General features: G+C 28.8%; 1 protein-coding gene across 1 annotated transcript in view; it reads left to right on the top strand.

Annotated features, from left to right (window-relative positions):
- The window catches only part of LOC129914006 (pyrokinin-1 receptor), a 219961-nt gene that overhangs the window by 153030 nt on the left and 39109 nt on the right, over window positions 1–27822 (top strand). Inside the window, exons 2-5 of the mRNA XM_055993032.1 lie at window positions 5467–6338; window positions 20483–20700; window positions 20935–21064; window positions 21149–21657. Of these exons, the coding sequence (XP_055849007.1) occupies window positions 5498–6338; window positions 20483–20700; window positions 20935–21064; window positions 21149–21630 (1671 nt within the window). The 5' untranslated portion in view covers window positions 5467–5497 and the 3' untranslated portion in view covers window positions 21631–21657. The remainder of the gene's footprint in view (window positions 1–5466; window positions 6339–20482; window positions 20701–20934; window positions 21065–21148; window positions 21658–27822) is intronic.

Here is a 27822-nt window from a genome sequence, read left to right as displayed (position 1 = left end):
TAACAAAATAATTTGCGAATGAAATTTTCACTTAAAAAAAAAAATCACTCATACGCCCTACGTGTTTTTTTTTCCTGGTTGCATTTGGATTCACTAAGCCTTAAAATCACAATGGTTCCTTTTTAGAAGCTCTATTATTTTAGATATTATAATTTTTCACATTTTGGGTGTATGAAATTTCATACCATTTTTTTTTTAGTTTTTCTTATCACAAGCGTTTTTAAAGGTTTTCAACTTATTTACATAAAACCGCCTTCCATTGCATAAATAACAGTTTCTAGCAATAATAAATTGTTTTACTTCAAAAAATAATTTTGTCCAGGTCTTTGATCGAAATACTCCTATGTGCAACGTTTATGCGGTTTTATCAGTTTCTTATTCCTACTCTATTTCTAGTTTGTGCCAATTAATTTGCATCTTAAAAAAAGTTTACTGATTTTGTCTTTTTCTTAATGGCAATTAATCTCAGTTTACATCGACTTCCGCTGTAACGATGCGTCATTCATTTCCCTTCACCACCCACGGTATTTCAAGTAGTGATGGGAACTATAGAATAAAAACTATCAAACTATTGATAGTTGTAAAATATTCATTCATTCGATAGTTTTAAATCATTCATTCATTTAGTTACTATTTTCATTCGAATAGTTTTTTCATTCGATAGTTTAGTAACTATTTTCATTCGAATAGTTTTTTCATTCCAATAGTTTTTGTATACGATAGTTTTTTCATTCAAATAATTTTCTTAAACGATAGTTTTTTCATTTGAATAGTTTTTGTATACGATAGTTTTTATTCGATAGTTTATTCGATATTTTGTTCGATAGCTTTTATTCGATAATTTTATTCGATAGTTTTTATTAGAATGAATAAATGAATGAATGAATGAATGAATGAACTATTCGATAGTTCAAATCATTCAGTTACTAACTATCGATAGTTAAAATCATTCGATAGTTCCCATCACTAATTTCAAGCAGTTATAATACCTAACATAAACACAATATAGATATACAGTTACATCATAAATGTGGAGTGTCATGAACTCCAGGGATTTCCTATTGACAACAATGCATAAAAACAGAATTGATCACTTGTTTGAAAAAAAAGCAACCTAAAGCAACAAACTGCCTTACAACGACTTTGAAATCCATTTTTTACCGACTTTCAAAAATTAGGAGGTATTCAATTCGTCTGTATTTTTTTATTTGTTTGTTTGTAACCTCATAACTTTGGACTGTGTGAACCAATTTTGATCATTCTTTTTGTATTGGAAAGCTGGTGCCTACAGTGTGGTTCCATTTCAATTTCGTCCAGTTATTGCTATACGGGGTGATTCAGGAGTAATGTGCCAAAAAGCTAGAGCGTGTAGGTTAGGTCGAGATAAGAAAAAAATCGTATGGGAGGGGGGGGGGTCTATTCCTCTCCGTTTTGCCGGGAGGGGCAATTTTCTAAAAAATTACACCTTTTTTGTAAAGTAAAGTAGAAACTATGGACAGCGAGCGACCCCATGGGGTCGTCATAAAAAAAATTGACAGGTCAATGGTCTTTCAGGCTTTATCAATGAAAAAAGGACTAATCCATGTTTATCTAATACTATGTAACTTTATTGTACCCTCATAAACTTCCGGGTTAAAAAAAAATAATTAAAAAAGGGTTAAAGTTTTATAAATCAATTTACCAAAAGTCGTTCCACGTAAAATAAAAAAAAAGGGTTTTTCTTAGAAAAAAGTTGTGTTGGTTTTATTTTTATTTCTCAAAAACGACAAGACATTTTTGCATCTGGTTTTCTGTTTCAAAACAAATGAGAGCATCGAATTTAAGAAAATAAATTAGTACTTAATTACATAAAATTTTGAGATTTTTTTTCCAAATTAAGTCAATTTTTTAGAAAATTGCCCCTCCCGGCAAAACGGAGAGGAATAGACCCCCCCCCCCTCCCATACGATTTTTTTCTTATCTCGACCTAACCTACACGCTCTAGCTTTTTGGCACATTACTCCTGAATCACCCTGTATAACTATATATAACTATAACTATATATATAAACTATGAGAAAAACCTTAAAACCCAGTTTTGATCCATGGAAGTCGGTTTTGTTTTTTTTTTTTTGATAAAATTGATTATTGTGGTGTTCCGATCTTGAGATTTTGTCAGATTTTCAAAATGTTGACAACCATTATTTTGTTTTATTTCAGATTAAATTTCAAGTGGGTTTTATGGTATTTTTAATAGTTCCTATGGACAGAATTGAACGAAATTAAAATGGAACCACATTGCAGCCATCAGTTTTCTAATACAAAAAGAATTATCAAAATTGGTTCACTGAGTCCAATACTATGAGGAAACAAACACAAACAAAAAAATATTCCTTTTTGGAAGTCGATGAAAAAGTATACATACTATTTGGTTATACTCTAAATACATAGTATAGATTTTTGTAAAAAAGTTGCAAATGAAGTGATTTTTGACGGCAAAATTAATGCAAAACACTTCTCTACGTTTTTAAAATGCACTTTTCTATCTTAACTTATCGGTAGGTATTTGCTTTGTGTTTTTTTTTTTATTTTCAAACTCAAAATTAAGAATCGTTTAATCTAAGCTTAATACTAATTTCTGTCTCAAAAACTCAATGCACTTAACAACTTATTTTCATACAAAAAAAAAAAAAAAAAATTACATGACTATAATTAGCAGTTCAAAAAATTACTATTACAAAAAAATAAACATCATGTTAAAATGAAAAACTCACACGAGTATGATAAATTAGTTTTGTTGTCATATAAAATCTACTAATTAGATATGCGACACGTTTTAGTCGAAAGAATCGATACTTACATGTTTGTTTAGAAACATATTTACAATCTCCTGGGATGTGTCTACTTAATATAATACTTTCTGACCTGGTTTAAAGCAAAATCCATTAATACTAGATACCCACGGGTTTGGATACAAAAAAGTGCATTACATGCTTTGCAACTCCACACCACAGGCTCCCAATAATAACCAAACCGCTTAACGTTCACATACACATTTACCGATGCCAAAAGAAATTACATTTCCACATGAATGCATCTTTGAAAATGATGTTGAAGGTATGTTTACATTATACGTAACGTGAACAAATATTGCTTTGAGCTAAAATGCAGTAAATTTGAATATATGCATGAAGTCACACACAATTTCAAAATATTTCACCAAGGTAACTTTATGACTGCGAAAACTGACTTTGCGTTTGTATAAAACGGGACAAACGCATTATATTGAACTGAGTTTCCTGAGAAAATGCACATATTTCCAATTTCACACACATAATTGGCATTTCACTTGAACTCTAATATAACCTACTTCATCATTACAAAGGACTATTAATTAGGCATGAATGGAATCCTTCAAATCAATTTGTGTTTCCAAATAACAGTCGTTTATTGCGAGGTATGTGCTTTGATTGCTGCTTCTATTAGAAAGTATCAAAAAGTTTAAAAATAAGCTTTTATGAGGCAATTTCAAGGAAATGTTTTTTTTTTAGCGTAGAAGTTTTTGAAGTCATAAGGTCATAATGATGGCAGCATCCACGAAAAAGTGACGCCATTTTCTTCCGTTCAATCTGAAATTTTTGTGGCATTAATTTCAATTCAAAACAAACTATTAGCTCATTTGAAAGGTAATAATCTAAACGTGAATACTAATAAAGGATTTTTAAAAACTCAATCATTAAATAGGGTAAATAGATTTAAAACGAAATTGAAAAAAGTGGCTTTTTTCTAAACGCGGCGTTGCCGTTGTAGAAAGTTGTTTTTTTTTTTTTTAATTGATAGATAAATTCATTTTTAGGCTAACAATGTATTCAAAAAATTCTAAAAAATTTCAAAACCAAGTTATGAACGGTTTTTTAAAAACTAAACCATGTAGAAAACCTTTGACAAAGTGGTGATTACAGGTAAAGAAGTTTTTTTTTGATAATTTGAAAAATGCCATTCGAAAAATAATGAAAAAAAAATTCGGGATCTGACACGGATTTTTTTTAGTCTCTGCGTTTCGAAATGTGAATTTTTGAAAAACACCTAGTTTTTTAGTGGTATTTTTAGCAATTTTTTTGAGCTTTCAAAAAATTCAATGGCGAAGATGTGTTGATTCGTCAAGGTCCAATGATTCTGTCATTCCTATTTGAATTCAAGCGTCTTCAAAAAAAAATTGGTATGCCATTTTGTAGAAATCACTTTTTTGGCATTCTCTATCATCGTAATGTCAGGGGGAAAAATGTTATCTCAACTTTTTTTTGTACGAATCCCAAACTTGATATACATATACAACCTATATCGCAAGTAAAAATAAAATTTTTTGGTGCATGCTGTCGAAATGTCTTAAATTTTTTTTGTCCTATTTACCTGCGCGTGAATTCCATAGGAAACGTCTTTTGGAGCTTTTCCCTTTTTGTACGTTATTTTGTATCAGAAAGTATGAATTCTTTGACTTTTTTAAGACTATAAACAATAATAATTATTATTTTGAAAGCCTGTCTTAATATATTTTTTTTTACAAATTAAGCTTAGTTAAACTTTTTAATAAGCTAGAGTGTTTCTTCACTCGTACAAATTGACAGCTATGTGAAGATGGGAGAAAAGGTATTTTTTTTTTTGATACAAACCATCTACATATTAATACCTTTCAAACAAAACAAAAATTACCAAAATCGGACCAGCCAAACGCGAGTTTATCGGCCACACACACTTAACGAAAACTTCAAAAATACCACAAAACATATGTCCCTTGCTTAGCCATCGTACAGATATGATTGAAGCATCATGTTAAAGCTAAAATAATAAGCTTTCAGATCATATAAAATTTATTGTAGATTGTCATAAAAAAAAATCGAGGAAAAAAAGACTGATTTTCTTCCTTTTTTAATGATTGATTGGGTTCAAAAAATTCTAGCTATTTTTGTAGATGTCATAAAGACATGGTTAATGTCAATATTTTGAGCTGAAACAATAGGTTTTCAGGTGGTTTATAAAAAAATGAATTTTTGGGTGATGGAAGTGATTTTTTTCACTTTTTTCATAAAAAAATATTGTTTTTAATAAATTATTTTTATATCTTTTGGGCATTTTAAAAATTTAAGTATGGTTTTTTTCTTAAAAGAAATATTAAGCTTTTTAATGGTATAATTTTTTTGTAAACTATTCATATAAAAAAATTGATATAACTGACTTTACATACAACCGCTTTTTTTGTTATTAAAATGAAAACCATATTTAAAAGGTTTCCCAGAAGTCTTATTATAACTTTTCTACTTTTTTCCCACCCGTTATTAAAACAGGCAAAGAAATAATTCCTTTTCAGGAGGTCTTTCCAAAGGACTCCATACAAACCATAAAAAGTTATTTCCTTTGAAAGAAACTCCATTCAATAGATCCCTCTACTTCACTCCAACTAATTTCCAACATGTCCTTCTTTTCTTTCCAGATAACCAACCACCTTCACACCCGCCTTTTAAATGGATGAATTCGCCAACACAACATGGGATCTAGAAATGCTTTGGAACTCTTACAACCATGCAAATGAGTCCTTGAATCACTTTCTCGAAATGATCAACCAAACCACCGTGGCACCCAACATAACCGACATCTTCGGTCCCACCCGTGACTCACTCAATGTTGTGATACCCGTAACAATAATCTACTCTCTTATCTTTGTTACCGGTGTAGTGGGTAACATTAGCACATGTATCGTCATACGAAAGCATCGCTCAATGCATACCGCTACCAACTATTACCTCTTCAGTCTTGCCATCTCCGATTTCCTGCTCCTAATATCGGGTGTCCCGCAAGAGGTTTACTTCATTTGGTCCAAATGGCCGTATGTGTTTGGTGAAGTGTTTTGTGTTGGCCGTGGGGTATTGGCCGAAACATCAGCCAATGCAACTGTTTTAACCATAACTGCCTTCACAGTGGAACGTTATGTCGCGATATGTCATCCGTTCTTTGCACACGCCATGTCTAAGTTAAATCGTGCAACGAAAATCATTCTACTGATATGGTTGATATCGTTACTGACGGCACTGCCACAGGCAGCTCAATTCGGGGTCAATAGCTTTTTTGGTGTAAAAAAGTGCACAGTGGTGAGGATAATCGTGGAATATTCGTTCCAATTATCGACATTTTTGTTTTTCTTTGCTCCAATGACTATAATATTGGTTTTGTATTTGCTGATTGGAGTCAAATTGCATCAGGCTAACTCGTTAAAATCGAATGGAAATATTCTGTATCGATCGGGTAATGGGAGTAGTGTGAGGAGTAAAAATCAACAAGGGACTAAGAGAGTATTGAAAATGTTGGGTAAGTACTAGTTTTTATTCTTTTATAGTGCGCTCTTTTGCTATAATATTCAAATGGAAAAAATGTATATATAATTATTTTTTTTTTTTTTTTAACTTACAAAAGAGGATAAAAGAAAAGTAATGGAGGATATAAAAAAGTGGAGGATAACATAACATAGAAATGACCTTTAGATTATTTTTTTTTTTTTTATTTTTATCGACTTGTATGCATTCGATAATGGGAAATCGTTAAGTTTCGTCTTGATGATTGACATAGAACCTTTAAAGAAATTCAATGAATCAATAATTAGACTATTTCGATCGTTTGATGCTATAAAATCAAAAAGAGTAGGTAATTATTCCAAAAATTCAATTTACATTCATCATTTATTAATTCGTTATAATTGATAGGTAGTTTTCTATTTTCCATAATGTGTATGAGTTCCGAGATTTTGACGTCCGTTTGACGTTTGTTTTTCCATTAATTTCTGGCAGAAAAATTACGTTTCTACGAACTCGTCCAAAATCGAAAATAAAGTTTTTTTTTTCCCCGAAATCAAAACTGCATAGCATAAATCTTTGTAGTTTTCGGTGGAAAAAAATTACATTCAACGGAATACAAGTTTTTCCAGAGTTTTTTTTTTTTAGGTTTCACAGAAATATAATATCCCGAAATTTTCACAATTTTTATCAGATTTCATTTCTATTCTGGATGAGCCAGTTGCATTTCTTCCTTAAAGAAATTATTCACACGCTCAACACTTTGCTTTTAAGTTCAATTTAAGTTCAGCCCAGAATTCCTGCATATATGATATTTTTACTTAATTTAAGTTTACTCAGCACGGCCTTATCTTTTTTGGCATAACAGCCAAATTTGGAATTTTATAACTTTTTAACAGTTCATCAAAAATGCTAGATTTAATCATTTTCTTGTATAAAATTGAACGTTCTACAAAAAAGCTCTTAATAATTTTTTTGATAAACTGCCCCGTTTCGAAGTTATTCAACTTTAAAATATAAAATGTAATTTTTTCTTCATTTTTTTTTTCAATTTTTTGACGAAACTATTCATTTTTTCAAAAAATTTGGCAAACTTTTCCAATATTTTTATTCTATGTTGTGTTTTGGTTTCACAGATTCTTTTATATAACTCTCAAACCCCTAATACTCTCATATTAGATTTCTTCAATAAATTCGAATTATTCATTTTTTCAACTAAAAATTATTTTAATTAATTTTTCGTGTCGGTTTTTTTTTTTAATTTTATAAATGCAATTTTGTAGAGCGTTCAATTTTATACAAGAAAATGATTAAATCTAGAAATTAAATCTAGAGAAATAGAAATTTGCGATGCGGCGGTACTTATTGTTAATATTAAGGGCTGAAACTTTTACAGTATTTTTTTTTCGTCATTTCCAAAAATATTTTCGGTATTACTTTGAACAAAAAAAAAATTTTTTTTTGAATCAATCTAGTAAAAATAGTTTTGAAGTTGCCAAAACAAAATCAAATGTTGACGTCTTCTAACCAAAAAAAAAGAAACCTTAATCAGAATCACTATTCCCATACAATCATTTGATAAAGGAGTTTTCATCATTGTTGTTGTGAAAAGCTATTCACCGTTGATACCTATGATATCCTACTTGTTGACTTTCAATTGAATTCATTTGGTCTAGGGGTTTTATTTCAAAACTCTGGAGACCATTTTAAAATACATATTCAGCTGGAATAGAGAAGAATGTTACCCATATTCCATATCTTAGACAGGGTTTTAACATGGTGATGAAAGGTTATTATTTGTTTATCAAAATAAATCATTTTTGTGAACTAGCAAAAAATAAAAAAAAATATTACTCATACGCCACAGTGATCCATCAAATTAACAAATTTAATTTTGGAAAATTGACAAAACACCTTGGACATATTAAACATGATACATAATGTATAAATACGAAAAATGTGGGTTACGCAAGTCTGTCTGTATTTCCAGTCTTAATTAGGAACTACAGGCTGAACTAATGAGTCGATTAACTCCCAACTTGGTGTGTAGAATTTTTTAGAAATGGTACATAAGGATTTTGAGATTAATTATTATTATACTAGCTGACCCGGCGGACTTCGTTCCTCCATATCCTGTATTGATTTTTAATTTTCGACTCTGTAATTAGTTAATTTTCAAATGAAAAAGAGGATCAAAACTTGAAAAGTTCATAAAATGAGTTTAAAAATATTCACTTTTAAACTTTTAGCAAAAGTGGCCTATGCAAAATACTCATGCAAGCGCATGATTACAACCTATATTTCCTATAAGTTTGAGATTTTTTGCAGACTTTTAAAAATTCCAAAAAAATAAAAGACTATTCAAAAATGTCCCTTAAAATTAGTTTTTTTTTTCAAAAATTTGTATTTCAAAATACAGGGCCTATGAAAAAAATCCGTATTAGACCCCTAATTTTTTTTTTAAATATCGTTCTAATGGTGTAACTCAAATTGCTATGAAAAATTTTGCGTACCTGTTTTTCAAATTTATTTTTAACTATTGAATAAATTTTTCTATCATTTAAAAAAAAAAATCAACTCATTACGACTTACCGTTTAGAAAATAGCGTCTTTTTTCAATGTCGTGTTACCTCTATTTACCCTATAAAATCTTAAATTTGTTTTTGCCTTAAACCTTGAGAAAATAAGTCAGCGTTTCCTTGAACGCATTTAGCTTTGTTTAGAAGCACTTTTGATGTAAAAATTTACCAGCAAAACATTTATGGAAATTTGTTTGGCTTTCTATTTATTGGGAAAAATAGTTTTGCATTTTAGGTACTATTAATAAATAATGCCAATTTTATTTGAAATTTTTTTTAATTTCTCAGAAATTGTTCCTCACTATTAATATATTTAATCAAATCGTGTGCCTTGTGTTAATGCACATGAAAAAAAAGTTGTCTAAACAATATTAACTAGAAAATAAACAAAGAAACAGATTGTGAATAACTACATCAAAATAAATCAGTTAAGTTTGTTTAGATGTATTTTTTTGTGGATCATTTTTGGCGTAAATAAAATAACAATTGAGGGAACGAAGAAAAAATACTTAAATATCAAAAAATGACTCGAAAATACCTTAGTCACTCTTTCATATTTAGAAGCATATTATTATTTTTGAAAGGGATTTGCATTTATTTTTTTTTATTGTATTCTTTTGATCGTCTAAGTTCTAAAAATTTCAACATGTTAAAACTCATGGCAACATTTATTTATATTTAAATATTTAATAACTTCTTTTATACCCACGTAAAATTTTAAAATCAATTCTTTCTGTTTGCTGCCTCGTCATTTTGTGGAAAACCCTTTTTTTTATTGAAAGAACTTATTTGAATAATTTTTTTTTCATCCTATTACAACTTCCTTTTGTTAACTTTCATTCGCACTTTTTCATTTCCTTTTCCCTAACTTCTGAGCATCCCATTCAATTTAATGTATCTTTGGTAAACGGAAGTTTTATTTTTTTTTTCTATTTGTACAAAAAAATATCTGAGTTTTTGTCTGGATGGGGTTCAAAATCAATTAAATGTTTGAATTCTAGAGATTAAATTCACACCAACCAGTAAAAAAGAGCATTGAAAGAATTTTTAAGAAGTACTTTCTTTCAATTGGAATAATTTGTTCCCAAGTAAATAATTGCCTTATATTCGAGAGAATCTTATAAGAAATCCAAGAAAATTTTTTCACAATACTGATCCAAAGCTATTTTGTGGTGCAGTTTCCAATAATTTAAACTCATTTTCACTTAAGAAGGAAAAATTAAGCTAGAAAGTTTTTTCTTGTGAAGCTAAACTTAGACCTAAAAAGCAAACTGCGTATTTTTTTGTTCAAGTTTCTTACTAATTTATAAGTGATTTTACTTGTGCATTACACTTTTATTGAAACAGTAAAATTTCACAGCAAATTAAAGCCACACTTTTTCATCTCTTATATCTTTAAATCTACCATAGTTAAATACGAGTATATTAAATATCCTTCAATAGCCCACATGAGAAATTTACAACAATGAAAAGGAAGTTAAAACACTTCATAGGAGTAGGCTCAATCCTCAATGGAATAGTTATATTCAACGACTTTGACTCCACCCTGATAATGTTGTGACTTAATCTTCCTTAATCGTGTCATTTCAATAAAAGAAAATGGGGTATCATAAAGTCACAAAGCCTATACACTGAGGGAAAAAACAACTTTAAATCAAAGAAAACCACGTGGTTTACCGTTATAAAGCATCTTTAAATCAAAGTTGTTTCAACTTTAAAAAAGCATGAATTTATTAAAAAAAAAAAAAAGAAAAAATGGGCAGCTGGGGATCGAACCTACAACTCTTGTGTTACTAGGCGAATGCTTTACCAACGTGCTATCTCACTGTTGAAAATTAGAGTGATAATATGCAACAAAAGCTGAAGTCCGACAAAAATAAAAAAATTTCTTACGTTGTTTCAATAATTTTATTTTGAAGAAGTTTCATGTTAATTTTTTCAACATTAAATCAACGTTGAACATTTTACATTTTACGTTGCGTTTTTTCCCTCAGTGTATATGTACCTAATTTATGAGAGTGGCAGCTGTTTCAAATAAACTAAAATATTTATTATAAATTACATTAAAAAAACTATGGAAAAGAACCTTTTTCTCAATTTTAATCCATTTATTTTAATAATTTTCTCCAAATCAAATTAAATACCATGAATTTTCAAGGAATTCTTGTTTATTCTTATAACAATAAAAAACAAATTCTTGAAGCTTTGGTCTTCTCAAGAATTAAATCGAATTATTATTTATTTTTGAAATGAATACAATAATTTTATCCTGATAGTATAAATATATCCCACAGTGGCACATGCCTTCACTCAATAAACTATTCAAACAATTTCCTCAGAATTGAATAAAAACATGGTGCTGGTTGGAATTGTGTAATCACATGAAATTACTTCATCATTTTTAGGAAGTAAATCAAAATCAAATAATAATAATAAATCTTCGTTAAAACCTAAAGTACACATTCCATCAATTTGATTAAATTTGGAAATAAAAAAAAAAGATTTATTTTTTATTTTTTTTTTGGTTAGGTATTTAAGGACTAATTTAATTTTGTTTATTTCCTTTTTTATACTGATGAATCCAATTACATTTCAATTCTTCTTCAAACTGTCGGTCGGTCGGTCTTTTCTTTCAAATACTATTAGCATAATTTTGTGTTTTTGTTTAACAAATAATTTCTGAAAGGTTTTTTTTCTGTTCAATGGCATTTGATTTACAAGACACCCACGTTAATGAGAATTCACTAACTTTTGAATGAATTTTTAGAAAGAATTTTTCTTTTAATTATAAATTTGTATAAAAATACAAATATTTTTTTTAGATTTTGGTTATGCATGAAATTTTAGAATAAGAGAGACATCTATTTGCAGACCTCCACGATGACATGTACATTAGGGTGTGTCAAAATGCTAAAGTATGGAATTTTCAAATGTAATAGCTTTTAAAAGTTGCATTACTTATTAAAAATAAATCCTGCGTTTAAAATTTTCATTTTAATTAATATCTTTGGCTCAATCAAAATATAAGAACAAATCGAAGAAATTTGAATTTTTAGAGATTTTTGAAATATACAGGGTGTCCCAAAAGTAATGGATCAAACGAAATATGCTGATAGGCCAACTTTAGGGCCTCAGAATTTGGTTACTTGTTCATCTCAAATCCTTACGGTTTTCGATTTAATGCAGTTTTTGTGAAATTTCGAAAAATCCCGACTTTGCAACAGTATTTTGCTTCCTCCACTAATAATGGATTTTTGTTTTTTACAATTCTGTCACTAAAACATTGCCTAATAATAAGAAATAATTAATTAATAAAAATATTTTTCATTTCATACGCCATTTTGCTGCAAATTAATTAACAGTTCCATGTTTTATAAAAGCTCAATTTCTTTCTTTTATTTCAGAGCAACACCCTGAAAAAAATTTGTATGGTGTGGCACTGGTTTATTATTTTGAAAACTTCCCGTGTTATTGCAGTTTTCAAAAATTTATAAAAATTCCAAAATTGAAGTTAGAACTGAAGATATTACAATTTGAAAGCAACAAAACAGGGCTTTTCAGAGAAAAATAACAAAGAAAAATAAACACATTTTCTCGACTGTTGTTTGTTTATTTCTTTTTGAACAAAAGCCTCGATTTTTGTTTGTTATTTTGCTCTGAAAACGTCTGGTTTTTTGCATTCAAATTGTAATATCTTTTGTTCTAATTTCAACTTTGGAAATTTTTATACATTTTTGAAAACTGCAATAACACGGGAAGTTTTAAAAATAATAAACCAGTGCCACACCATACAAATTTTTTTTCAGGGTGTTGCTCTGAAATAAAAGAAAGAAATTGAGTTTTTATAAAACATGGAACTGTTAATTAATTTGCAGCAAAATGGCGTATGATATGAAAAATATTTTGATTAATTAATTATTTTTGAAGAGAAAACTTCTTTAGTATCGTAGTGATTTGAAACAAGATGAAACGAAAACGCGAAACGACTTCAACTTGTTATATTTAATAGAAAGATGAATGAAATTTGTACTGTAGATAGGTAATTAAATAAATTATAATTGTAAAAAATTTCAATTAATTTCATATTCAAAATTCGAAAATAACGGTAAAAAGATGTTCTTTTCCAACACACGTTATATCTTTTGATCTAGTGCACATACAAATTTGATTTAACCTTAATACGAATGCTGATAACATAAACTTTTATTTGATATATCACACATAACGTTACGTGCTCCACAAGTTACACAATCTTAAATTGAAAAAAATTTAAAAATACCTCAAAACACCTGTGGTGATCTGTTGGCGATGACCAGCTACCAGTATAGGAAGTACCGTAATCTCAGTCTGGAAATTCGACATGGTTGACTACAAGGTGAAAGAATAAGCTTTCACATGGTATAAAATTTTGTATAGGTTGTCAAACAAAAAATTGATTTAATAGCATGAGAACATAAACAAGAATGTTTTTTTGCTTTTTGGATGAAATTACATCGAGTTTAAAAAATTCTAGCTCTTTTTGTAGATGTCTTATAAACTTGATCGATATATATATTTTGAGCTAAGATAATAAGCTTTCAGGTGGTATACAAATTTTTATAGGTTTTTAGGTAAAAAATGCATTTAATAGCGTGAGAAGATAAAAATTCGTCTTTTTTCGCTTTTTTTATGGAAATTGATCGAGTTCAAAAAATTCTAGCTCTTTTTGTAGATGTCTCATAGACCTGATCGATATATATATTTTGAGCTAAGACAACAAGCTTTCAGATGATATAAAATTTATATAGGTTGTCATATAAAAAAACATGGATTTGAAGGTGATAGAATAAAAATAGGTAGATTTTTTCTATTTTATTTTTTTTTGCAAGAAAAATGATTTTTTAAGGTTTCACTTCTACCACGTGTTAATTTCACACATGATTTTTTTTTATTATTAGGCAATGTTTTAGTGACAGAATTGTAAAAAACAAAAATCCATTATGAGTGGAGGAAGCAAAATACTGTTGCAAAGTCGGGATTTTTCGAAATTTCACAAAAACTGCATTAAATCGAAAACCGTAAGGATTTGAGATGAACAAGTTACCAAATTTTGAGAGCCCTAAAGTTGGCCTATCAGCATATTTCGTTTGATCCATTACTTTTGGAACACCCTGTATGTTATTTTTTAATTGCGCCGTTTGAATACAAAAAATAAAAAGAAAAACTTATAAGCTTATATTTGTTGGAATTGAACACTAAGTAAAAAAGCTGCGAAAAAATATGCGAAGAAAACAAAATAATTTTTTTCATATAAAATCGTTTTTTCCTAACAACTTGAACCGATTTGAGCGAGCCAAAGACGAACAATATTATAATTTTTTTTACGTACTATTTTGACCACTATTACATTGCAAAATTAGGGTACTTTTTTCGGCCATACAAAAGTGACACATCCTAATGTACATATAGGGTAAAAAACGACAGACTATAACTCCTCATTTAACAAGGCAATTTCTTGAAACTACACGCACTTTCTTTCAATAAATCAAATCTTCCATAATAGTGGAATGTTTCACTATCTTCATGTCAATCTATCAAACATCAATGATATCAAACCAATTAAAACTTTTCTAAATATAAAGGCCCCACTTAGTCTAATAGCCATTTTAAATTGACTCCACTCACATCAGATGAATATTGTCTTAGAAATTTGTAGATTTTCTTCGAACTTTTCAAAGCCCATTTCCAGAAATTTTATACCTTAAAGTGACCATATCGATGAGAATCGATAAAAGGAATCACATCATTTACTTCGTCTTTCAATGAAATTGTTTAGTCTTGTGATGAAATTTTCTTTAAGAACCTGTAGTTATTTTTCTTCAGTTCTTGGAAGAACTAAAAATATTTTTTGAGATGTAATATTTCATAGTATCTTGGAGCTTTTGCTTGCAAAACAACCGTAACGCAATTTTAGGAATAGAGAACAAAAACAGTCTTTTGGGGATAGATCTAATAAACAAAAAGTTACTATACTTTAGACATATTTGAAGGAAGTGAACCACATAGTGGTTGCCACTAAGAAAATTCAGGAATTTCGGTTTAAACTGCTTGACTACCCGGTTCACTTCTAAGATTTCGTAAACAGTGGTATTGATTTTCTAATCAAAATTCTTCAAAATCCAAAACAATTCGTAAAATTGAAGGGAAAATAACCTGAAGCCCGTAAACAAAAAGCGAAATGTACCCAATCAAAATAAGTTATTGTACTTGAAATGGAAATGGGAAACAAATAAAAAACAAACAAACAAAAAAATACAATGCGAGGTTAATGTGAGTCGGAGTTATCAAAATACGAAAAAAAAAAAGAAAACTTAAATAACAGAAAAAATAGTAAGAGAAATGAATCAATGAACATTTATTTTTTGCTCTTATGCTTAAAGTAACTCTAATGTTAAAGCTTTTTATTCAAGAAAATTAGAGAAAATTTAGAGAAAAATTAAAAAAATCTGTTTTTATAATTAATTAAATACTTTTTTAAATGATTTTTTACAAAAAAATATATTTAAAAAAAAAATTGAAAATCGTTAAAGCCGTATTTTTAAAAAAAAATAATTTTTTATATACAAAAAATTTTTATCATTTTTCAAAAAAAAAATGTTGGTATGCCATTTTAAAGAAATAATTAATTTACACACGAAATTTCGATATTTTTAACAAACCTATTTTCAAAAAATTGATTCTTCAAAAAAAAATTTTGAAATATTTTTAAAAAATACAAAAAATGTGATTTTTGAAAATTTTCAAAAAAAAACCCGCTTTAAACGAGATATTCATAAATCAAAAAAACTGTTCTATGACAGGTACCTACCGTAAATAACTGTACAAAAAATATTTTTTTTATTTCAAGAGTGGGTTTTTATGCGTAAAACTACACACACAAATTTTAATCAAAATCGTTAGAGCGGTTTTTTTTTTTAAATTAACTTTCTATTTCCGTTATATGAAAGGTACCGTTAGTTTTGGTCCTAAGAAAAAAATTCAATTTGTCCTCTAAGGAATCACCCAATTTTTTTTACGAATACTAAACTTGCCCTATACAGGGTGTCCCAAAAGTAATGGATCAAACGAAATATGCAGATAGGCCAACTTTAGGGCTCTCAGAATTTGGTAACTTGTTCATCCCAAATCCTTACGGTTTTCAATTTAATGCAGTTTTTGTGAATTATCGAAAAATCTCGACTTTGCAACAGTATTTTGCTTCCTCCGGTCATAATTGATTTTTGTTTTTTACAATTCTGTCACTAAAACATTGGCTAATAAGAATAAATAATTATTTAATCAAAATATTTTTTATTTCATACGCCATTTTGCTGCCAATTATGTAACAGTTCCATGTTTTATAAAAAACTCAATTTCTTACTTTTATTTGAGAGGAACATCCCGAAAAAAAATTGTATGGTGTGATACTGGTTTATTATTTTAAAAACTTGCCGTGTTATTGCACTTTTCAAATTATATAAAAATTTCCAAAGTTCAAATTAGAACGAAAGATATTACAATTTTAATGCAAAAAACAGGGGTTTTCAGAGCAAAATAACAAACAAAAATCGAGGCTTTTATTCAAAAAGAAATAAACAAACAACAGTCGAGGAAATGTGTTTATTTTTCTTTGTTATTTTTCTCTGAAAAGGCCTGTTTTGTTGCATTAAAATTGTAATATCTCTTGTTCTAACTTCAAGTTTGGAAACTTTTATACATTTTTGAAAAGTGCAATAACTTGGCAAGTTTTTAAAATAATTAACCTGTGTCACACCATACAAATTTTTTGCAGTGTGTTGCTCTGAAAAAAAATTAAGTAATTGAGTTTTTATAAAACATGGAACTGTTAATTAATTTGCAGCAAAATGGCGTATGAAATAAAAAATATTTTGATTAAATAATTATTAATTCTTATTAGCCAATGTTTTAGTGAAAGAATTGTAAAAAACAAAAATCAATTATGACCGGAGGAAGCAAAATACTGTTGCAAAGTCGAGATTTTTCGATAATTCACAAAAACTGCATTAAATTGAAAACCGTAAGGATTTGGGATGAACAAGTTACTAAATTCTGAGAGCCCTAAAGTTGTCCTATCAGCATATTTCGTTTGATCCATTACTTTTGGGACACTCTGTATAGTATCTACCTATATCGCAAGTAAAAAAGGTTCATCACTTTTCTAGCCTAAAAACAATTGCCTTTAGAAAAGAAACATACAATTTCATAAATATGTATTTTTAGATCAACTCAATCAAACAATTGTAAAAACAGAGCAAGGCATTCAAAATAGTTGAAATACTGTTGAGTTTGTGTGGGAAGATGAGCAACTTTATTTACTGATGAGACTACCCTCTTACCTTCAATAAATTGCTAAAAATTTTAAATGGATTTCAAATAAAAAATTACCTTATAACTATTATATTTTACATAAAAGTCAAAATTCCAAAAAGAAATCAAATCTTAAAATCGATTTTAATTTTTTTTTTTATTATTAAAAATTTGTTTTAAGATTATAATATTGTGGCCACTCAAACACTTCTGTTTAAATTTTTTCTTTTAAATCGTTTTAGTAATAAAGGAGAAATAAAAAAAAAAACAACTGTTATATCATAGATACCGTTAATAACAATTTAAAAAATAATTTTTTAAATTTTAAAAGTACTACATTATTGATACATTGTAAACAAAAATGTTTATCAAAGTCATAAGATCCGTTTTTGTGATAAATAAACTTTTGCATATGAGTTATTATAATGCAAGGTAAATTGCTTTTGGTTATAAAATATTCAATTTCTCTACGGTAATCAGCGAGAAATCTTAATTGACACAGAAGGACGTATGTTAAACTTAATATTCCGTTATAGAAAACATCTCTTAGCTAACAAGTTCATGGGAAATCATTCCACTGGTTATGCCTCGACAAATACGCAGCCTCACAGACAGACAGACATTAATTCTGTCTGCTCACTTTTTATATTTAAATACTGCACTTCAATAGAATTTAAAAAAAAAAACCAAACAATAGTATAAAAATAGCAGACGTTTAAAGTAAAAAATCTGACAAGAAACAGGCAGATATAAAAATAAAACTCTTGTGAAGAACTATTTTTGAAAGCTTTTTTTTATCCTAAAACCAAACCAAAGCTACTGCATAAGTGCTCATCTCGTATCTTCCATATCAATACGTGTCCAATGCCGTCTTTACCATAAGGGCACACGGGGCCCGTGCCCAGGGCCCCCATTCTGAGGGGGGCCCCGAAGGAACGAAAATTTCTCTCACACATTTATTCTCAAAACATTTTTGGCGGGCAGACCTTCTAACAAAAATTTTAGTTTTTATATGGCAACCAAAAAAAGTTTTACACCTATACGGAAAATATATGTTTTCAAAATGAAAACAAATTATGTGGCGTCGTATGCGGACAAAAATTTAAATCCAAACGACCAAACCCAAATTCAATTTTCCAAAAAATAAGACAATAATATTTTCAAAAAACAAGAAAAATATCTTTTTTTTTTAACTGAAGGTAAGATTATTTATTATTAATAAAAACAACGAATTCTCTTCCACTATCTTTTTCTTTAAATAATAATTTCGTTTGGAGTTTGCAAAACTGTCAAATTTGCAGTGCGTGCTAAAATTAGTGTAAAAATACGTGTAGATTCGTATTAAAAGACGAAAAAAGAATCAATTCGTCGGCAAAAAAAAACATCAATACTTTTTCCGTTGGAAAACGTTTAAGAAAAAACTATTGCCGGCTCATCGACGGTACATCAATGTTTTGGTTCAATGGAAAACGCCTTGGTACAATGGTTGGCACCCCCAAACATTTTTTAATTTGAATTGCGAATTGCTCTCGTATTTAAAGTTCATTAAATAACTTTTTCAAAAAAAAAAAAAAAAAAATTTTTTTTAAATCCAAAAATATTTTTTTTTAAGTTTTCTTAATTTTAATATTAGTATAAACCTTTTTCTGTTAAAATTTTCATTGAAATCGGTTGTGTCGTTTACATTAACAAATCGTTTTGATGGCAATAATTTGATGGCGTTAATAACGGTCCAAAAACATTTTCCTTCTATCAAAAGTGCGACTTTATTTGCAGCATTACATGGATTTTTTTCAAAGCAAAATCGTTATCCGTTTTTGAGAAATATCTCGAAAACTTTACATTGGATATATACGTTAAAAAGGAGACATTAAAATAAAATAACGGCTCTTGGAAATCACGTACAAATAGTTTGTACCGAGTTTTTAGCAAATCTATCAATCCGTTTGAGCTCTTTTTTTCCAATTCTTCAAACTGAAACTTATAACGGATACAGGGTATAATTATTGGCAATATAAAATGTACAATTATTAGCAGTGGCAACGTTTGATGTCTCAAATGCACGTATTATTGACACCCCCTGCCAATAATAAAGACACTAGGTACTTTATATGGAACGATATACTTGCACCCCTTTATAACCAACCATTGCCTTTTAGCCAACCATTGTACTTATTTTACTTTCCAAAAGGGCCCCAAATTCTTGTGTGCCCAAGGGCCCCAAGATAGTTAAAGACGGCCCTGTACGTGTCAGCTTTGTTGATATGTGAAGAATTTCATTTATCATCCTTTTCCTTCGTTTAAGGCTTAGGTGCTGGTGCTCTTTGCATCAAAGTATTTTTTAAAACTTTCCAAGTTGAAAGTGTGATGGAGAGTAAAATGCAATGTACAATAGCATTCTTGTCTTCTTTGCATAGTGCATTCCTATACTTTTTGTGCCGGATTTATGTCCCACAAATCTGTACTTTGTTGAATTTATGTAAACTCAAAACTTTCACCATCTTTCAAAATGAACCTAAACATGTAGATAGGGTATTTTTGTTCAACCAATTAGAGGTAGTGTGGAGTGTGTTATGAATGTAACGCGTTACGTGGTCGTAACGCGTTATGTACTATCAGAGTCTCCAAAGAAACCATAATCAATGTTATATCTAGTAAAATTTATGCAATCGAATCATCAAAATATTTGACCTCTACCCAACGTCCTCATGAGAGTAATTATATTACAAGTCATAAAATGTTACTTAATACTTTATCATATACAAAAAACCTTAATTAATGATATATTACGTTATATTACGTAAAAAAATATTTAGCTTCATTCGAATTCATTTCGTATGCCTTTCTACGAAAAAAAAAAAACTTTGATTTTGCTATTTCATTGCGAGTTCTCAGAATTCATTAGGCCTTTTTCTTTTGAACATCAATTTCTATGCAAACAATCTACCAGATACTTTATAGTTGTAATTATTCAGATTTTTTTTCACTGGAAGCTCATATTTATCAAAAACAATTTCTTTCGAAAAACAAAATAATATTTTCCTGTTTCATAGTTTGAGGTTAATTTGATCATATGTTATATATGTTTTCTCTTAAACTAAAGCTTCACAAACTTTATATTTATTGTTATAAAATTGATTGATTTTTCCATTTGAATTAGCAATTTAATTATAAAAATATTAATCTTACCCAAAAACTCTTATTTATGCCTTTTGGCGATATATTTACTTAATTACAGTTGCAGTTGTTATTGCATTCTTCCTGTGTTGGGCGCCATTTCATGCACAACGATTAATTGCAGTTTACGGTGGTGGCGGTGATGGCTCTCACAGTTCTATAGTTATTAAGCTGTACAATATTATGACGTATATCTCAGGTGTTCTGTATTATCTATCAACGTGCATCAATCCATTGCTCTATAACATAATGAGCAATAAGTTTCGAGGAGCCTTCAAGGTATGTTTGCAAGCCAGGAATATAAAGTTCTGTTTTATTTAAAATGCATATATGAACGTTTATTACTTGCATGATGCGCTGGTCTTTCGAGTGGAGGAAGAAGAAAGTTTTGTTTGTGTTTTTGTATGTGTGTGTGTGTAATTTGTAAATTCGTGTGTGTGTATGTTTATATATGCGTTACCTTTCAAATGGATTCAAAAATTATTTCATTTACTTTCAGTCTTTTTTATTTAGGAAACGTTCCAGTGTTTCGGTGGGGGGATCATCTCGACGACGTCGTTCGATGACGAACAGAGCCGCCAGAAACACGACCTTACACGGTCGCAGCGATTGCGAACTGCATTCCACGAATCAGATTTTACAAGTTAGTTTAAAAAAAACCCCCTTGCCTCCATTTTGTATTTCAAAAACTGTCATTTTTTGTATGAATTTTATTCTATTTTTTTAGGCAGTTCTCAGCGAGAAGAAAGTAACCAGTCAACTACTTCATGGCGGCTTAACCACCCCCTAGCTCAATTATCGATTGGCGAAGAACAACAACAATCTCTAACCAAATTACCCTATTGTGATAGAAATGCAACTTCTTGTGTTGCAACAACGAAAGAATGGGTTACCATTAGAGATAATAATATCATCAAGATTGATGAATTTGATTTGCCATCTAAAGAAGCCAGTTTGAATGTTCTATATGGTCGTGATGGTGAAATTGAAATTAGACTTATGAGACATAAAAAGTCAGCTAGCGAACCGGTGCGTAAGATTTGGTCAAGAATTACACAATTTTGTAGATCGAGTACGGTTAAGTCATCGGCAAGAGCTGGATTTTATACACCACCAATTGATGAGATCTATTTGAATCGATTTGATTTTACGGTGGCTTTGAAATCGAGACAGGAAAAGCAACAGCATCATGAACTATATGGAGAATAGTTGTGTCGGAGGTGTTTGGTTTGTGTGGTAAGTATTAACAATTTTTAATGTTTTTTTTTTAAGCTTTATTATAACTTTGTCGCTTGTTTCACAAAGTGTTCTTTTGAGAGGATTTGTGGACTAATACCACTTGTCGGCAACGAAAATGGAACTTAAAACAAACCATATCATCCGAAGTTAGAATTTTACCGGCACGTCACGTTTTTGAAATACTTGAATATTAACAGGTCAAAAACGCGTTTTAAATTTTTTCATTAAATATTTTTATTTATTTTATCAAAATCAACTTTTTTCTGAAAGAAAATTGAAAATAGTAATTTATTATAATTCAAAATTTTTATACATAACATAACGAACTGTTTCTTAAACCAAATTCCAGTTCGCGATTTCTGATTTTAACATATTGAAGAAAAAAATATAGTTTTGATTATTTTTCAAAAATAACTTAATGGAAAATTAGTTTTTTGAGACAAATTCTTCGTTATTTCGTGAATTTTCTTTTATTAAACAAAGAAGATCAAATTTGTTTAGTTTTTCAGACTTTATAGCAAGAATATTAGACCAGTGCCGATGCCTTCAAAAACATTAAAAAGTACAAAAAAATCATAGTAGGATGAAACCCATTGGAAAAGGAGGGGAATATGATAAGAATGAAAGGAAAAATAAATTACGGGCGAGCCGAGTTCGGGAAGTGGGTGGGTTGAGTTTTAAATGGTAAAAAATGGTATATCTCGATTTCCGGCAAAACTACAAATCCTATAGAAAAAAAAAATCATGTGTGCAATTCACACGTGGTAGAAGTGAAACCTTAAAAAATCATTTTTCTTGCAAAAAAAAAAAAATAGAAAAAAAAAATCTACCTATTTTTATTCTATCACCTTCAAATCCATGTTTATATGTATATAACAACCTATATAAATCCTATATCATCTGAAAGCTAAGCTCAAAATATATATATCGATCAGTTCTATGAGACATCTACAAAAAGAGCTAGAATTTTTTGAACTCGATCAATTTCCATCAAAAAAAGCAAAAAAACACGTATTTTTATCTTCTCACGCTATTAAATCCATTTTTTCCCTAACAACCTATACAAATTTTTACACCATTTAAAAGCTTATTGTCTTAGCTCAAAATATATATATCGATCAGGTGTATGAGACATCTACAAAAAGAGCTAGAATTTTTTAAACTCGATGAAATTTCATCTAAAAAGCAAAAAAAACATTTATTTTTATGTTCTCATGCTATTAAATCAATTTTTTTGTTTGACAACCTATAAAAAATTTTATACCATGTGAAAGCTTATTGTTTCACCTTGTATAATAATGCATAAATCTTATTTCAAAGATGTCTACAAGAGAAGTTAGAATTTTTTAAAGTCAACCATGTCGAATTTCCAGACTGAGATTACGGTACTTCCTACACTGATAGCTGGTCATCGCCAACAGATCTCCACAGGTGTTTTGAGGTATTTTTAAATTTTTTTTCAATTTAAGATTGTGTAACTTGTAGAGCACGTATCGTTATGTGTGATATATCAAATAAAAGGTTATGTTAGCAGCATACGTATTAAAGTTAAATCAAATTTGTATGTGCACTAGATCAAAAGATATAACGTGTGTTGGAAAAGAACATCTTTTTACCGTTATCTCCGAATTTTGAATATGAAATTAATTGAAATTTTGTACAATAATATATTATTTAATTACCTATCTACAGTACAAATTTCATTCATCTATCTATTAAAACAAAAAAGTTATAACAAGTTGAAGTCGTGTCGCGTTTTCGTTTCATTTTGTTTCAAATCACTACGATACTAAAGAAGTTTTCACTTCAAAAGTTGTATGGCAAAGTTGTAGGTAATAAAAAGATCTACAACTTTTGTACCAACAATTTTTTCACATAACCTCAAAATTTATGTGAAAAATTCAAAAAACCGAGTTTTTGGTTTTTTATTTTTATCTTTTTCAAAAACAAAAATTTTTCTACGAAATTTGTTGAAAACTTACCTTATTATGTTCCAAATACACTGTAATTTTTTTGATTTCAAATATTAATTTGTTCACCTTATTTTGACTTAATACCAAAAAACACCCTAATTTTCAATCGAAAATTCACGTGTCAAAATATCAGCTTTTTTCAAAAAGTCGGTGGGCATTTCGTTTGTTAAAATGTCTATTTTCTGATGGTGTAAAAAAAATTTTACATTAGTATACTATAGACCATGTTCTTGTAAAATTCATAAAATGAAAAAAGCTTGAATTCGAAAAAAAATTTTTATCATTGTTTACAATTTTGGCCTATTTATTCAAATTTACACTTTAATTATTCAAAAAACGTAAGATTTCATGTAACATTGATTAATCTTACGTTTTTTGAGTAATTAAAGTGTAAATTTGAATAAATAGGCCAAAATTGTAAACAATGATAAAATTTTTTTTTCGAATTCAAGCTTTTTTCATTTTTTGAATTTTACTAGAACATGGTCTATAGTATACTAATGTAAAATTTTTTTTACACCATCAGAAAATAGACATTTTAGCGAACGAAATGCCCACCGACTTTTTGAAAAAAGCTGATATTTTGACACGTGAATTTTCGATTGAAAACTAGGGTGTTTTTTTGGTATAAAGTCAAAATAAGGTGAACAAATTAATATTTTAAAGCAAATAAATTACAGTGTATTTGGAACATAATAAGGTAAGTTTTCACCAAATTTCGTAGAAAAATTTTTGTTTTTGAAAAAGATAAAAATAAAAAACCAAAAACTCGGTTTTTTGAATTTTTCACATAAATTTTGAGGTTATGTGAAAAAATTGTTGGTACAAAAGTTGTAGATCTTTTTATTACCTACAACTTTGCCATACAACTTTTTTCTATAGGATTTGTAGTTTTGCCGGAAATCGAGATATACCATTTTTTACCATTTAAAACTCAACCCACCCACTTCCCGAACTCGGCTCGCCCGTAATTTATTTTTCCTTTAATTTTCATCATGTTCACCTCCTTTTTCAATGGGTTTCATCCTACTATGATTTTTTTTGGTTTCAAAAATTATCGACCCTGGTCTATATAGTGATGAGAATAGCTCAAAAACTAGAGGTGATAGAATAAGTCTGTAAATAGTTTTGAATTTAGCACACTAAGGCCAGTCAAAATCACCTAACAAACTGAATTATTTTCTTACATTACCTCCATTATTTATTTACTATAGGCCAAATAAGGTAAAAACCTTATCAAATGTGATAATTTTTATCCAATTTTGGTGCGTTTAAGAAAATAATACCTTATTAGTATATCTTACTTCATTCAAATGAGGTGGAAATATATCATATCAAAGAAATATATTGTGTTTCAAAAGATTTTTTACTTGCGATACAGGTACAATATTATCAAGTTATGAATTTTTCCATGATATTACTATGGTAGAAAATGCCAAAAAAGTGAGTCCCAGAAGTCCTTCTGTCTGTCTGTCAGTCTGTATACGAAGCTACAGCCTAAACGGATGGACCGATTGACTTCAAATTCAGTATGTAGCATTTTTTGGAGACTCTTCAGAGGGGTTTTTGGCTCCTACGATTTTGTTTAAAAAATTCAAATTTAAGTTTAAAGACAAGGTCTATCTTTTAATGAAAAAAAAATTTTTTGGAAAATCATTATAAACGCTACCTGACATAGAACCGTTTTTTTTTAAATCCGATATTCTCCAAAACGGGATATTAGATTTCAACTAAACTTTTTGTGAAGAAGCACTTGTATGCTTCAAATATAAGCCAAAAATAAAATTTCAAAAAAGAAATAATTTTTGGATTTAAAAAAAAAATTTGAAATTTTTTATTGAAAAATAAAATTTTCGAAAACGGGACATTGTATTTTTTTGAAATTTTGTTTTTAGATGTTGATTAGTGATTTCTACAAAATGGCATACCAATTTTATTTTAAAACCGTTTTTCCAAAAAAATTATTTATAAAAAATTAGTTTTTTAAAAAACGCCTCTAACAATTTTGAAAATTATTTTTCTAAAAATGCATCTTAATATATCAGTCAAAACTGCATACTTGTTTTGGAGGGCAATTTGCTTTCACACTTTGTTTTATTTTTTTAATAAACGAATTTTGTGTTTTTTGCACCTACATAAATTATATACAATATATGTATGTACAAGTACATAGTGGCTACATTTCCCAAATTTCTATATACAAAGTCTTAAAAATTTCAGCAACTTGAACTCTAAGAGCAAGTTCGTGCGACCCAGTCGTGCATTTTATTTGATTATTTTGTAGAAATTTTTAAAAAATTATTTCCAGTATTGGAGTCATTGAAAAAGAAATTATACTATCAACTTCAAAAAAGATTTTTAAAAAAGAACAAGAAAATAATGTCTGAAAATAATTTATTGATTAAGTAACAAAAAACTACAAGAAAGACTAATTTAACTGCAAAAAATATTGCATAAATGATTTAGTTTGAAGAGTCCTCTTTTGATCGAATATGAATCTCTATAGTTCTTTACATGAAAATATTATTTACATATTTAAATTAGATTTTTAGAAAATGGCTCTAACGATTTTGTCTTTTTTTATACCAAACCGCATACTTTTTTTGCATTTTAAATTAATGGGTCACTATGGCGAATGTGCAACATTTTTTTGTTAAAGCATCTCTTAATGCAAATCGTTATATTAATAAGTAGTTATTAAAAAAGTGAACCTTAGATCAAAATCCTTTTACTTTTCAAATGGTTGAATTGTTGAAAATATTGGCCAGCTATTAATTTCAATTTCTTATCAAAATTTCATATCGCCCATAATAGCAGAAATTAAAACACCATTAATTATTTTGTTTTAGGTATATTAAAACGGGTCAAATTAACCCCCAACAATGGCGTGAATAACACATTTTACTAGAAGCCACACACAAAATTCAATCTAGAGGTTTATACAACAATTACCTAAAATTACAAGCCACAAGCATGCATGCATCAGTTAGCACACACATGTTATACTATGGGTATAAGAATTATGTATGTATAATGTCAACCTCAAAATCAATATGTGTACAATGTTAACACACATTTTCACAATAAGATCGATTTTAAAATAATAATTGTTTACTTATAGCTTTTACTGTAGAACGATGAAATAGTTTACTTAATAATTTAAGCTTCTTATACTGCTCGTACGTTGTTACTAAGAATTTGTTAAGAAATTATTACAAGGATCATATAATAATGATTGGTCATGCCAACAATTAAAGGAAGAAAACTAAAAGGTCTTAAAAGCTAGAAAGATTTTCATAAAAAATATCAAAATTGATATTTTAATTGTTGGATAACTTTTGTCACTGAAAAATGTTAATTTGATAGATGTTATTATCAAATTTTTTTTTCGGTGTAGTTGGACAAACATTTTTTATTATTATTTTTTGGTATTCTATTATGATGTTACCACAAAAAATCTGTTGTTAAAATGTCTGTCTTAAAATGGAAGAAAATTTAATTTTGTTTCAAGACCTTAGGCTCTTTATTTCAATTATTTGTTCTGACTTCGTCCAGCGTTTTAAAAATGTATCCGCATGTATCTTTCGTGAAATGGTGCTTAGGACCTCGCTCAATATTCTATTTATCAGAATCCGTAAAGGGTTTTTGTGCATAGCTGCGGCCCCCATACAATATTTTTTTTTTTTGTTCAGATATTTTCAAAAATCGTAAATCAGATTTTTGTGAATCGCAAATTACTTTTTTAGAATCCTCATAATAATATAAGACAAAAAGATTATATAATATTTTTCGATTTCTTGCTTCGTTTTCGAGATATGGATAGTTTTGATAAACAACTCCCAAAATCGATTGCTTGATGTCGGCTCTTCTCCATCTATTTTGTAAATACGTTCTCATATCGGACTTATAATTAGATAAATATATCTGAAAATCAATAAGGCACTTGTAGAAATAAATATTTAATATAATTAAACTGGTTTTCATAGCAAAAATTAAGTGTACTTGGAACCACGAATTTAGTACCGCTAGATTGGCAAAATTGCACACTGTGATGCGCGGCTGCGCCCTCAACTTCCCTTTTTGTGGACTTTAACCCTGATACACCAAAATTCATGATTAAATGGTAAATTAAAATAATTAAGCATAAACTTTATTATTCTTGAATTTAAATAAAAATGAAGAGCTCATG

This window comes from Episyrphus balteatus, chromosome 3, assembly GCF_945859705.1.
Source record: "Episyrphus balteatus chromosome 3, idEpiBalt1.1, whole genome shotgun sequence".
Lineage (NCBI taxonomy): Eukaryota > Metazoa > Arthropoda > Insecta > Diptera > Syrphidae > Episyrphus > Episyrphus balteatus.
Note: the sequence above shows the minus strand (reverse complement) of the source record. Positions and strands in the feature narration are given on the sequence as shown.